We start from the raw sequence: 13,366 nt of genomic DNA, 5'->3' as shown, positions 1-13,366 counted from the left end.
GTTCAATATACCAATTGACTCAATTCTGGGACATAAACCATAGGTTAAGAACCCCTGTATTAATTGAATAAAGTTTTTGATTTAATCTTATCTTCACATTTTATTGAAGAAACAGTAAAAACACATAAGTAGTAAATTTTTGAATAGAAAAAATAAAATATTTCATTCAATACTGATACATATCATAATGTCGTGGTATACTATATTATACTATATTCAATTAAACATTAAACAATTAATAATAACTACCTACTACATTTTAAAATAAAATTCAGGAACAAACTAGGTATAACATTAACTTAGGCTATCACAATAATCCATTACAAAACACATTACAAATTAGTATGAAGATTGGTATTGAAATTTGTCAAAAAAGGCATCCATTGTTACAAAAACATACATAGTTACAAAACCAAAAAGTAACAACACCAAAGATGTTGACAAACCTTCTATAAAGAAGGAGCTTAACTGTGTGAAATTGAAGCAAAATAATTACAAGATAAAAAGAACTTTTTTATATAACACGTTTTTTAAATTTTCTGTTGAATCATATAAACTTGGCAATTCTATGTATTAATAAATATAGAATACTGAAATGACATTTTGACATAAATTCATATTGATTTCCATAGTAACGCACGTATATAATAATAATTTAGTTGCTAGGACCCACTTAGCAACCAATAATAGTGAGTAGTAAATATTACTTTTAACAATTTTTTTCCGTAACATACAAAACAGAATTAACTGAAAATGAAATCAATTCTGCTTAAAGATGGCCAAAAGTATTTAAAAAATGCATCCCCGTTGTGTTCTGATATATTCTAAAAGTTTCAAATGTCTAGCTAGTCGGGAAGTTAGTTAAAAACCTTGGACAAACAAGAAAAAATTTGTACTGCACAAGAAAAAATCTGTACCGGATAAACAAGAATATGAGCTAATAAAAACGTGGTAAAAAGGAAGGACCTCTGGTCCACTGATTAAGTTAGATACAAGTGAGTTAGCATTTGAGGTTCATTTGCAAGGGACTTCACATAACTGCTGACATTTATTTGTCAATTTGCAGGCATACGAAAACGTATTCTGTAGATATGTAGCCAATAATTAATATTACACTTGAGCATTATTATTTAATTGAAAAATCCTGTAAAATGTGTGAAAAACCGTGTACAACTACACTCAGTTTACCAACTTAAGTATGCTCAATGCGTGTGCTAAATAAATTCAAATGTCATAACAGATAAGTATAAGGCTCCTTCTATAATTATATAGTCCAAATTATTTGAACAATACATAAAATCAATAAAAGATAAAATACGTTTTTTCAAGCACTCTTTTGTTAAGGATAAATTACCAACTTAATTAATACCCAAAAATATACAACCTAAGTAATATCCTTCCTCCTTCAATCCTAGAGAATAATATTATTTGTTTCATATTTCTGAAAATGAGTAATGTAGTAATGTGTAAAAAGATGAATTCAATATTGTTTTGTTGTTTACTATTGTGTCCGGAAATTTGTACATATGCAGTTCACCGTATCACACTTCACCATGAAATTTTGTATTGGTAATATATGGTCGTATATTAAACACCATCCAACCGCTTTGGATCATATAGTACTGACATAAAATTCATGTCTGAATAAAACATGGTTCTTGTCGGTTTACAGAAAGCCAGCGGCAAATAAATTTTGAAAATAGCCGATATACTAGATTATTTGTTAGGTTAGGTAAGGTTAGGTTTTCATTCTTGAATTTTGCCAAAATCAGCTATGAAAATTGAATTGATGTTCATATTAAATCTAATAATATTGGAGACCGTATAATATACGGTCATCTCTTTCCAATAAGAAAGCTTACAGCGAACTGTGCCACTGTGAACTATTTTACATACAATTTACATATAACCGGCCAAGATCCACAACGGATTGTAGAACCAATTTGAAAAAAAAGTAATTCATTAATAATTAATAAAAATTATTTCAAGATTTACCTGCATCCTGAACCGAACTGAGGTTTACAACACAAGGCGGAACAGCGCCACTTATTAATTATTACAATAAATTAACATATAAATTTTGTACCATTTTTAAGAATTAAATAAAACATGCATTGGAATTTTCAGTCATGACTGAGTAATAACTAATGCTTAAATAAAATTGAGCTTAAACCTAGAAGTAGCTTTATTGTAAAAGCCACACCTTTGACTATGTAACTCAAAGGCCCTTTGACATTAGAACTGAATTTAACCTATGGGGGGGGGGTCTGGGAGGATGGAACCCAGTCTCGAGTACCGAACTTCAACAGACTGTGAAACATGATAGAAAGCTTATGGTTAGATTTAACCCATCACAGTTATCAATGTGACACAGTACAGCATGGAAATAACAATTAAAATTTGAATTGAAAAAATAACAATTTTATTTCTTATTAAAGACGGAATATACATAATATTACAAAAATCCAAATTTTCTTTGGACTGATTAAGTTTCTAACACACGTCTTTCGCTTTTTGGGCAACAACTCCAACCACTAAACTACCTGGTCACATAAGACATGTTCAAATCTGACCATATCCAAGATTTTTTCAAGGTCTAATATATATAGCAATTTTATGTTATGAGTTTTTGGCTCATGTATAAATACTAATGAGTGATTTGACGTCATGATATAGCATTGACTGTTTGATTAAGTAGGTATATAAATGACCAATATAACATTCAGATCGATCAAGATAACTACCAATATGACGCCTGAGATCACAACATGGTTCACAATACCACATGACAGGCCAAGAAGTTGTGGTCGGTCAATATGAACAGTTATGTTTATATCTAAGATTCTTAATACATGTTAGGAATTGTTTTATCAAAACGAATAACAATTTTAATTAACATATTACACATAAATTGACATTCTCAATTTATTTATAATTGTATGTAGTCATGTAATTATCGATCAAGCGACACTTTTCCGAAACAGAGATAATAATTTTCCATTCACGTGTAGGAAACGGCGCAATAATGATTAATCTAAAACCAGGTGTTCCCTCTAACCTGTGCACATACACACGGGTTTTAAGGGGGAAAATCCAGATTTACGTACACATGCAATATAAAGTAAGGAACATGATTCATAATTAATTTTTTTTTTGCATTCGTCGATCAATCTACAATCATTACTACGTCCAGTTATGTTAGGCAAGATCAAAATCAATTAAAAGCTAAATTTTCCTCTGACTTTAAAGAAGCCTAGGGAGTTCTTATTGTGGACGAGAGAAGTGAGTCCGACGTAGCTGGGCAGGACGATGGGTGAGTGGTGGACTTGACACGGCGCTTCTCTTAACTCCTGCATCGCTTCCACTGCACAGACTAACTTCCGCGCAAAGTTTTCCGAGTCGTATAAGTCTTTGGAAGTTTCCTCCGGGACATCTAAATCCATAAAATAATTATAATCAGTTTTGCTAGCTGCTAATCCTTCATTTGGATAGCTATCACAAAAAATTTTAGAAACGGTAAATAAAAATTTTTATATAGATCGATTTTGATTGTCATTTTAAACTGACGAATAATGTATCAGTTGAAAATGTCTGTTTTACAGATAAGATCAGATATGACTGAATTAAATAGGTACACCCGATCCTCTTTTTGCACGGGGGATACGTTCCAAAGACTACCGTGTAAAAAAAGATAAGGTGCCCACACAAAAATGGTAAATAGGTTCCATTACTAAAATCAACTCAAAATATGAAAATCTTGGAACTCAAAAATAAATCGAATTTATTTATTATTTATATTATTTATAAATATAAAAATACATAGTTTTCGATTAAAATTAAATTTAGCAGAGAAATATTTTCAGTGTCGCTACTTGACAATAAACGTGCCCGTTTACTGCTGTTTTTCGCTGGCGAAAAATCACTCTCATCGCTGGAAATATTTAATGATGCTGACGCCGAAGCACGCGACGCGTCTCTCATATCGAACCCGAAGTGACTGACTAGTGTCATTATATATAAAAAAAAGTTAATGCAAAAAAATCAGTGTAAATAAAAAATTGTTGTTTTTATTTAATAAAACGCAATTTTTTATAGTATTTATTCCACTTTTAATTAATATATTAGGACCGGTTTCGTCCGCCTCAGTGGGACGTTTTCAACTTGAAAATGTCCCACTGAGGTGGACGAAACCGGTCCTAATATATTAATTAAAAGTGGAATAAGTACTATAAAAAATTGCGTTTTATTAAATAAAAACAACAATACAATACAGTTCCACCATGAATTGACAGTTAACAAAATAAAAGAAATTAAATAAAAAATAATCGGTACTTTTTTAAACCGTGTTATTTCGATACCGTGCAAAAAGAGGATCGGGTGTATTATAGTAATACCCCCTTTACACATGCATGGATTTACTGCTGACAGTAAGTATTATCGCGACCATAACAAGAAAATGTATGTGTAAACATGCATTATCCTGCAGTTGCAAGATTGCTTGCATGACTCAAAAAAGTTAGGAAGCTTCTGAATTTTCATGCGACAGTACTGCCTGCACAGTAGAACGATAGTGGCGAACCTACTGGCAAAAAATCGAACTACACTGCGTGAGACTCATTTTGAGGTTAACCGATTTTTACGACCTGTAAAATGGTACCATAAAATGACAACATCGCGTCTCGCTTACTCTTGAAGAATGAGATTGGAGAGACAGTCAGCATTTATTGTCACAAACAGTTATTGTCACGATAGTTTAAAAAACCACTATCGTTGCCAGTAAATCCAAGCATGTGTACAGGCACTATAAGTTAGTATTTCCCAAATTGTGGTAGAGTAGCTACATTTTGTTAAGGAAAACGAAAACGGAGAAACGTTCATCAATCTGGGCGGCTATGGCGGATGAGTGGAAGAATACTAGGGGTAGGGAAGTTTTCTCTGCTCACTCACTAATGCCAAAGATTTCCGATATGTTTGAACAACAAAATGTATCTCTACACATACACTGACTACTGTTATAGATAATGGATGTTTTTAATTAATCAATAATTAATAAAATTATAAACAGCAGTTATACCTTTATGCCAGAACAGTGGATGAGAGGAGAATGTGTTCATCGGGACATCGTTGTCGAAGGGATTCCACTTCTTTACAAAGGACAGCGGCTTGCCTCGGTTCCACATTGCTCTGACTCCCCTCATATTTCTATTTCTAAAAATAGTTTAAATCAATACATTAGTTGATTGAATCCAACAGTTTATTAGGCTAAAATATGTGTGAAAATATGACTCGGGGACTTGTACATTTGATGATTATTTTGGATTTCAGTATTGAATGTGGAAAAGCATACAATAGAAACTGAATAATTCAAAATTTGCATGTAATTTGAATTATTATTTACCAATTTTCCATTAATACCATTGATTTAAAATTCATTGTTAGTTTTTTTTGTTGATACAAGTGAACACTTGTAAATTATCTAAATCAAACAAAAATTATGGTTTTTTAATTTTAAGAATTTTGTCATCATACAGTAAATAATCATGTTCGCTCCTGAACAGAACATATGGACTACCATACAGTGGAGGTTATATTAACAGACTGTTATTCGTTCGCTCAAAGTATTCGGTCCTTGCACTGAATTAAATACAAGACCTTGAAAAACAATATGCATTTTTGTACCCAGCTGTGGGAATTAGCCCTGAAGTTTCAAAAACAGTCACTCTTTCAACCAGGCCACTTTATTATTTATTTATTTTTTGACCATGTGTGATTCTAAGAAAATCATAAGGCCCTCCACAGCGTGGAGGTGTGTATTAACAGATTTTTGTTTTTACGGGAAATGGATATTAGCAACCTATTAGATCCACATATTGAAAAACAATAATGTGTGTGCCAGACCGAGGATTCGAACTGGGGACCCACGACATTATAAGCCGACACGTTAGCCGCTCAACCATCGTCTGCGTCATTAGTCATGATTAACTGTTAATTTAAATTAGTTTTTTGTATTGTTAAAATTGATTTATTAAAGAAGCACCTAAACTTTATAATTTGTAATTCATTCTTATCGAAATTTTAGTCTTTTGAATTTTGAATTAACAAGGTAATATAAGATCTCCTTATTATGGTAGAAAAAATGGGGCCTAAAATAATGTACTGTCCGACAACAAGAAATTGACGATAACAAGAAGTCACTGTAGTCGCATATAGAAGACTTCTCAGTAACGTACCTGTCATGGCGGCAACGCGTGCTAAAAGCGTGTTTAAATAATGTATCTGCTCATCTTCTCTTCTCCGCAATAAACCAAAAGTTTACTAATAATAATTTTTACATCACTCCTGATTAGATATAGTTTTATTATAAAAAGCTTCAAATTACGTAAATTGATAGATCCGTACACCACGGCAGCATTTTTTTAAATTTAGGGTGTTCCTCATTTGAAAACGAAAGTAACACTAGCTGCACTGGAGGGGATTGTTAGTTTACAGTTTTAACACGTAGACAAGAAGTTCTTGTTCGACAATAAATCAGGTTGGTATCACATAAGCTTATAAGTTTATATAACAGTTTGATTTTATAGACATTTAAAGATTAGGTATTTGCATATTTACAGTTGAATTTACAATATCGTCAATGTTTAACAACTTGATCGATATTTATATTTCATTGGATCACATCAGTAGAATGTCAGTGAGTAATTACTTATATGTATATTATGTAATTAAAAAACAATGATCAAAAATTTATCATTTATTTCATATTGCCACATTCATTTGGAAAATTGCTTAAAACATTCGAGACATGAGTTTGAATTCGTGCTACTAACATACTACATACTTACTGATAAGATAAACATAAACAGATGAAAATGTTAATCCATTTTACGAAGAAATTCAGATAATAAACTATAATGCAAACAATATATCAAAGCCTTAGATTACGTGTATGTTTTTTACAATTTTGATAGGTAAATGCTAAAAAAAGAAATGAAATATATTATTAATAAGAGCATGTAGATACACAGAGTTGAAGATATCAAACAGACAGCTTTAGAGAGAATTTTTGTTAACCATTCACTCAACCCTTATCTTAACTTCATATCATTACATCATAACTCTGAATCTAACACACACTAAAAAAACAACAACCTGTTACAAATGACTTTAGAAGCGGATGGTCTGCCGCAGTGTTTCTCAACTGGTGGTCCGCGAATTTTTGGCATCCGAATGCATATGCTAACAATTCCAATAAAATCTTCAAAACCCGTGCACCTGCAAGTGTTTGTACACTGTGTTTTTGTTTATATAATAGATTAATGGTTTTACATGACGAAATCAACCATGATCAGATGTTATTATACGTTACCATACAAATAACATTTTTTATTTCTGCGTTAGTAGTCCGCAAAACGTTTCTCCTATTTTCAGTGGTCCACAGGTGTAAAAGGGTTGAGAAACACTGCTGTAGGCTACAGCACAGCGGTTAGTACATAATATAATGTAAATGGGTAATTATATATATACAAATTCCGCCTGCTACGTCTAATTGGCAGCTTTATACTGTATAAATCTGAAGGGTTTAGCTGGCTCGCACATCACAAATTGCCTCGTGTGCCTTACCGCCATAAATCAAAGCTTCCGAGAACAGGCGGCCAGTGTTGCATGACACAACCTCGCACATCTATCTAGCGACAGTCACGCGTAGCCTTCGAAACGTATTGATATTTCAATGCGGCGATCGGCGAGCCGGTATAGGAATGACCAATTCGCATGTGTTTCTTTGTGACTTCGACCCTCCGACTGGAGCCCGAGAAGGATGCAACATGTCGAATGCAACAGCCAGATGTTTTTTTCAGACGAAACAGTTGCATTCGATCGATCTGCGAAGCTCCATTTGGCAACACGTGTTATGTTGTTTCGTTAAATAACGATGACGTCACATCGACGTATTCGATATGTTTTTAGGCGAGACGAGTTCCAATGTGCGAGCCGACTTAAGTTTGAATTCTGTTTTTGAACTCCCTTTCTCCTGTCTAAATATAAATTGAGCCAAAAATTTACAACTAATCTTTGTAAAGAAAAGGTCTGTTTGGTTACCTCCAACATTGTGGAGGAATATGCTCCGGACTAGAGAAGGTAAAAACAATGTAAAAATAATATATAATATGTAAGAACTATAAGCAATTTAAAATGCAATGGCCAATAACATATATAAACTGGATATTGGAAATGACAAAGCCATATTACATTGATGCTAAGGAGCAAATGGATCAAACTGGTGCTGGAATGAAGACTACGACTACAAGGCAATAAAAAAAACGAAAGTTAATTGAGATTAGGTTAAGAGAAAGGAAATAATTCATATGCAAACTTCTTTGATTCTGGTTTAAAAAAAATACAGTTCAATAAATTGCTAAAAAAATACAAATGTGCTAAAAAAGTTGCAGTTCAATAAAATGCTAAAAACAAAAATGTGCTAAATATAATAAATATGTACCTAGGTTATTAATATCACATTAATAAGCAGCAAATAAAAAAGGTTAAAATAAAAACGATGCAAAACAAGGACCGCTTGAAGTCTTTCCATAAAATTGTACCTAGATTCAAATTGCTTGAAATTGATAGGTCCGAATCTTCCTTTCGGAGTGCATCCTTCATCCTGAGAGTCGGTTTGCTGAGGAGGCGGTGCCGGTGGGGTGTTTTTGTTGAAGCGGTCCCAGATGCAGTCGCGGACAACTGTCGACACTCCGTTTGCGAGGCCATTCAGCCGACTGATATGGCACAACAACGTACAAATCAATGATTAAAGCGTAACATGATATTTTACACATTCGAAAAGTTTAATTTAGACTTTGGTATTAAAACACAATATGATGAGATTTCTGGCAAAGTTTTTAGTGTGTAAATTGACAGTTAAAAAATTAAAGACAAATTAAAACAAGATTATCTTTTTTCACTTTTCAATTTGTGATTGTTTATATTCTCTAAATATCTACACATGTTCTAAATCTGTTCTGTAAACATGCGTAATATTGTGTAACATTTCAATTCCATATTGAGAAGCCTCTCTGTGATTCATCTTTTACCTGGTACCCGATCATATCAGGATAACCTGTACATCATTTTTACTCATCATCGCAGCGCAGCGTATCATCATGTTATTTTCATTTGAAGTTAAAACTACTCAGCAATTTCTTGAATTGGACATAATAATAAATACTATGATATAATTATATTACAATAAAATGAATTAAAAATTCACCAATACCTACCAATTTCAAAACTTTCTTTTATAAAATATACAATCACCAAAAAACATTGCAGTAACCCGAAACCCGAAGAGTAAACTGGTCAGATAAGTACTAGAAATTCAATCTGCCACATTAGCTGAATTAAGAAAGAGTTTGGCGTAAACTTACGGCACAATGGAAGCAGGAGGATAAACCAGATCACCGATAACCACAGTATCGATGCTCTCCAGAGGGACTTTACGGAAGTCAAGTTGCCGCAATGCAATAAAATCATACTTGACACTTATCAAAGCTTTGTCGGTCAGCGTTACAAGTCTCTCCTTTTCGTAGTCCCATAGGCTTATTCTGAAATAAAATCGCACAATGCATTTATTGATATGAATTTGAATAGTGCCTTACCACACATTCCCCGTATACATTCATCTTACACATATTTCCCAGAGTCATGTGTGTGACTGCTGCTTTCCCCTACTAATTACCGTACCGCGATTTATTTTTCTACAGTGGGACTCCATTATTTTCGCGCAACCAATCCCCACATACAGGCAGTCCGATAATGAACACCTGCCCTGCAGCTTAAAACAATCCCAACTTCAAGACGGGACCTGTCACACACACAAGTGGTCAGCAGCCTTAATTTACATGGCAAGAGATAAACAATTTTTTTTTATTCAACAAATAATTCCACAAGATTTAAGAATGTAATATTCTTTATTACATATAACATACATAATTTGATAATATTAGAAATATTTTTCATAAAAATATGGTGCTAGTATCATTGTAATTAGATAATATGGTGCAGTGGATAAAACGGTAAAGCACATTGGCCAGAATTCGATGAATGCAGGTTCAAGTGCTGTCTGGCACCGTATTTTTTTCTATATAGGTCTGGTTTTGAGGTGAATGTGTAAGTTTAATAAACAAAGTACATAGTGAGTTTTCACTAAGAGACGTTGATTGAAGACCTATTATGAAGAAGTGTATGTTGTAATCTCTTACTCTGTTAGAAGCCAAGACCCCAAAATTCTTCCATCCTGATTTGGGAATATCAAAGTAGAATTGCACTCGTCAATAGCGGCCTCCACCAGTCCAGTTCTGTACGTGAAGAAGTCCTGTGCATTGTCAAACGCAAATGGAATGTGATATTGAGGAAGTAAATGGGTCTGACGCGCTCCACCCCTGTCTGAGAAATAAAAACAGGAATAGAAAGACTTTGATTATATCATATATCTTCGACAGTCTGTCTACTCTCGTGGGAATTCTAACAATTAATCTATTAGATAGGAAATAAAAGGAAAAAACAAAAGGTAAAAACCTCTCTAATATGATTGTAAAGAATTATTTATAACAATTTCTACATGGTATTATCAAACTTGATTACACACAACATATCGTGGGTATTCTGCGAATAAGCATTAAGTCAAAAATACTAGTTTTGAGATAATCGAGTTTGAAAGTTTGGGCGGTCTTAACTTGTTTTATACATATAAAAGGCAAATTCCTTTCCGCGATATTGCTTTGAGTATGACTTAGTGCAGTTTCGCACGCAGAATTTTGTGAATATATCCTGAGAATGAGAGAAGCAAATGCACTAAGTCCTTTTAGTGCCTTTTCTCTGAATTGATGTATGTCTTTTTTACTTATAACATAAATTATCTTCACCAGTTTTATAGATATGACTGTGTGTGTTTTTGTAGACTATAGAGCGTACTCTTAATAAGATTACTTCATCATTAAGTCAAAACAGCAAAATTTTGACTTAGTGCTTTTTCGCAGAATACCCACGATATTCAATGGTTTTATTTAATATACCGTTAATTTAATAATTCAGGTTGCTGGCTATGCGTAAGTCACTAGGCAAAGTGCCCCAATAGGGGCTGTCCATATAATATATGATATCACGCTGATATAATGTGATGATTTGTGACGTCACAAAGTAAACAAAAAAATATAAAAGGATCTGAAAACACGATATTGGCGATCGGAGATTTAAGGATAAATATTAAAAAAAAAAAAAAAACATTTTTTTCTATTTTTAATGTTTACGAGAGTGTCAAAAATGTGACGTAATATAGACAAAGGAGTAAAAGGTTATGTGATGAAAGATGAAATGTGATGATGGGGGGGGATCAAAAAATACCCAAAATCGTATGACGTCATAATAGACGGCTTAGACTTACAAAATACTGTCCCCTTTAATTTTTAGTTTCAAATCGTAGGCAAATTCATTAAGATACCTACTTACCAATTTTATATTTATTTTCGGCTATATTAAACAGACAATTACTGCAACAAAAATGTCTAAAAAATGATATTCACCATATCATATACGGAAGATTAGATTAGATTAAGACGCTTAGAGCATTTCCATGAATCCTCTCAATCAGCAGTAGTTTTGGGTACCTGCGGGTCTGAGGCATTGACAATTTTGGAGGCCCCTTCTGATTTTTCCCTGTATGATAAACCGCCATAGAATGTTATGATAGGTACAACAATAATTATCTTGACTGAATTTTTTTATACTTTTGCTATTTTTTAAACTAAGATATTGGTACTCTCTAACGGAGTGACCGAATCATCTGCTTTGTGGAAAACCACCACTGCTTTAAAAAGTTATAATATATGTACTCGTTCCTTCATTCGCCACCTTTTATTGAGTCCCTAAGCAAAGCATGACCTGCCTACCCTCACGGGATGGCACTTTATACAACCCATTGACTTTGAAGCCAATTCTCCGGGACATTGTGAAATTTACAACCGAGAGTATTGAAGTGAAACATTTGTTATGGGCTGGACACAAAATTCATGGTAAAGTGAAGACTTGTGACACTATTGTGGCATTTTGGATTCAAACCTCGGTAATATCGTTGTTGTGGTTGTGGTCATTTGAGACCTAACGCTGTGTAGCCAAATGAAATAAAGAAAAATAGCAAACGAAAACCTCACACAACATGTAATCCATGAAAAAATTGGCTTTGTTCATTTTAGCTTATTGTCGAATGTAGTTGTGTTAATAATAATTGTTTCAGATTATATCAAATTTTTTTTGGTTATAGTGCCGCAGATCAACGCATGAACATTTATCATTTTTTTTTTGGCGTAAGTAAACAGTTTATCTCATACAGACAATTATATGAAATACCATTTTCTGTCGGGGAGATGCTTTTCGGTCAATAATTGCTAATTTACAGTTTGATATTTTTATACATTTCGATACATCATTATCACACACTAAAGTTAGATGAAGCTAGGTTTGGTCTAAATAGAAAGGTATAAAAGGTCATGTGTTCATCTGCAGCACCATTACCATTTTGTTTGAAAAGGAAATATAAAATATTATTCATCAATTTATTTAAAGTTATTGAACGGTATTAGCACCTGTCATGTACGAATAGTAGGTAAAATGTCCACTTCTGAAGCTGTGATTTGCAGGTTTTAATCCCGCATCTGACATTTTCGCAAGTTGTTTTTTAATCCAGAGCATGGACTAACATCTACGTGTCGTAAAAATATGTCAAGACACGGGAGGTGTCCGAAACCCACATTGGATTGTACAAACCAAAAAAAAAAATATGTTTACAGCTTTCAGAATTATTCACTTACCACTGGCAGATGATGACGATGTAATAGGCGAAACGACATCGGCGCCTGATAGAATGGCAGGCTCGTTATCCAACTGGCCTCTCCTTTCATTGCTGCCCGAGTTGCTTGCCGTTGTAGACGAAGACAAATTAAGTCGCGCGACTCCCGAAGAACGGCTAGAATCGTCATTCTGAAATCCAGTCCTGTTTTGCAATTGACCTGGCACTGTGTTCAACTGGAGCGTTCCGCCTTGAAACTCTTTGACATTGTCATAGTCGTCTTCAATTAAGCTGTTCATTTTGACGTTTCTGTATAAATATTTATGATATTTAGTGATTATCGCTTTTATGTTATCGCCAACGAAATGTCAAACTGCGCTTTGACCTGTTGACAGTTAATTAATGCTGCCATTACATAAAAGAAGAATAGTAAATGATTACTTGAACTACCTGCATTATTAGGTTATTGAAATAGAACAATTTTATTTTAGTAGTTATAATATTGATAAATGTAATGTAAAAAACTATATT

The 13,366-nt window shown here is 33.4% G+C and overlaps 1 protein-coding gene across 2 annotated transcripts; it reads right to left on the bottom strand.

Moving 5' to 3' along the window:
• Positions 1-544: 544 nt before the first annotated feature.
• Positions 545-13,239, bottom strand: LOC147065241 (tumor protein p63-regulated gene 1-like protein). Of its 2 annotated transcripts, XM_085956384.1 has the most exons (6): positions 12,858-13,239; positions 10,254-10,437; positions 9,420-9,596; positions 8,598-8,771; positions 5,075-5,208; positions 545-3,433 (listed from the first exon to the last, which is right to left on the bottom strand). In XM_085956384.1, exons 1-6 carry the CDS (start codon positions 13,132-13,134, stop codon positions 3,219-3,221), a joined length of 1,161 nt encoding a protein of 386 aa, XP_085812510.1. In that variant the 5' UTR covers positions 13,135-13,239; the 3' UTR covers positions 545-3,218. The 2 variants fall into 2 exon arrangements, with proteins under 2 accessions (XP_085812510.1, XP_085812511.1); XM_085956385.1 differs by lacking the exon at positions 8,598-8,771 and having other exon boundaries at positions 3,128-3,433; positions 12,858-13,208.
• Positions 13,240-13,366: the final 127 nt, after the last annotated feature.

This window comes from Rhyacophila brunnea, unplaced genomic scaffold, assembly GCF_057557595.1.
Source record: "Rhyacophila brunnea isolate RB1 unplaced genomic scaffold, BYU_Rbru_1.0 scaffold_6, whole genome shotgun sequence".
NCBI classification, from domain to species: domain Eukaryota; kingdom Metazoa; phylum Arthropoda; class Insecta; order Trichoptera; family Rhyacophilidae; genus Rhyacophila; species Rhyacophila brunnea.
The sequence above is the reverse complement of the archived record's forward strand: the minus strand, read 5'-3'. Positions and strand labels throughout refer to the sequence as shown.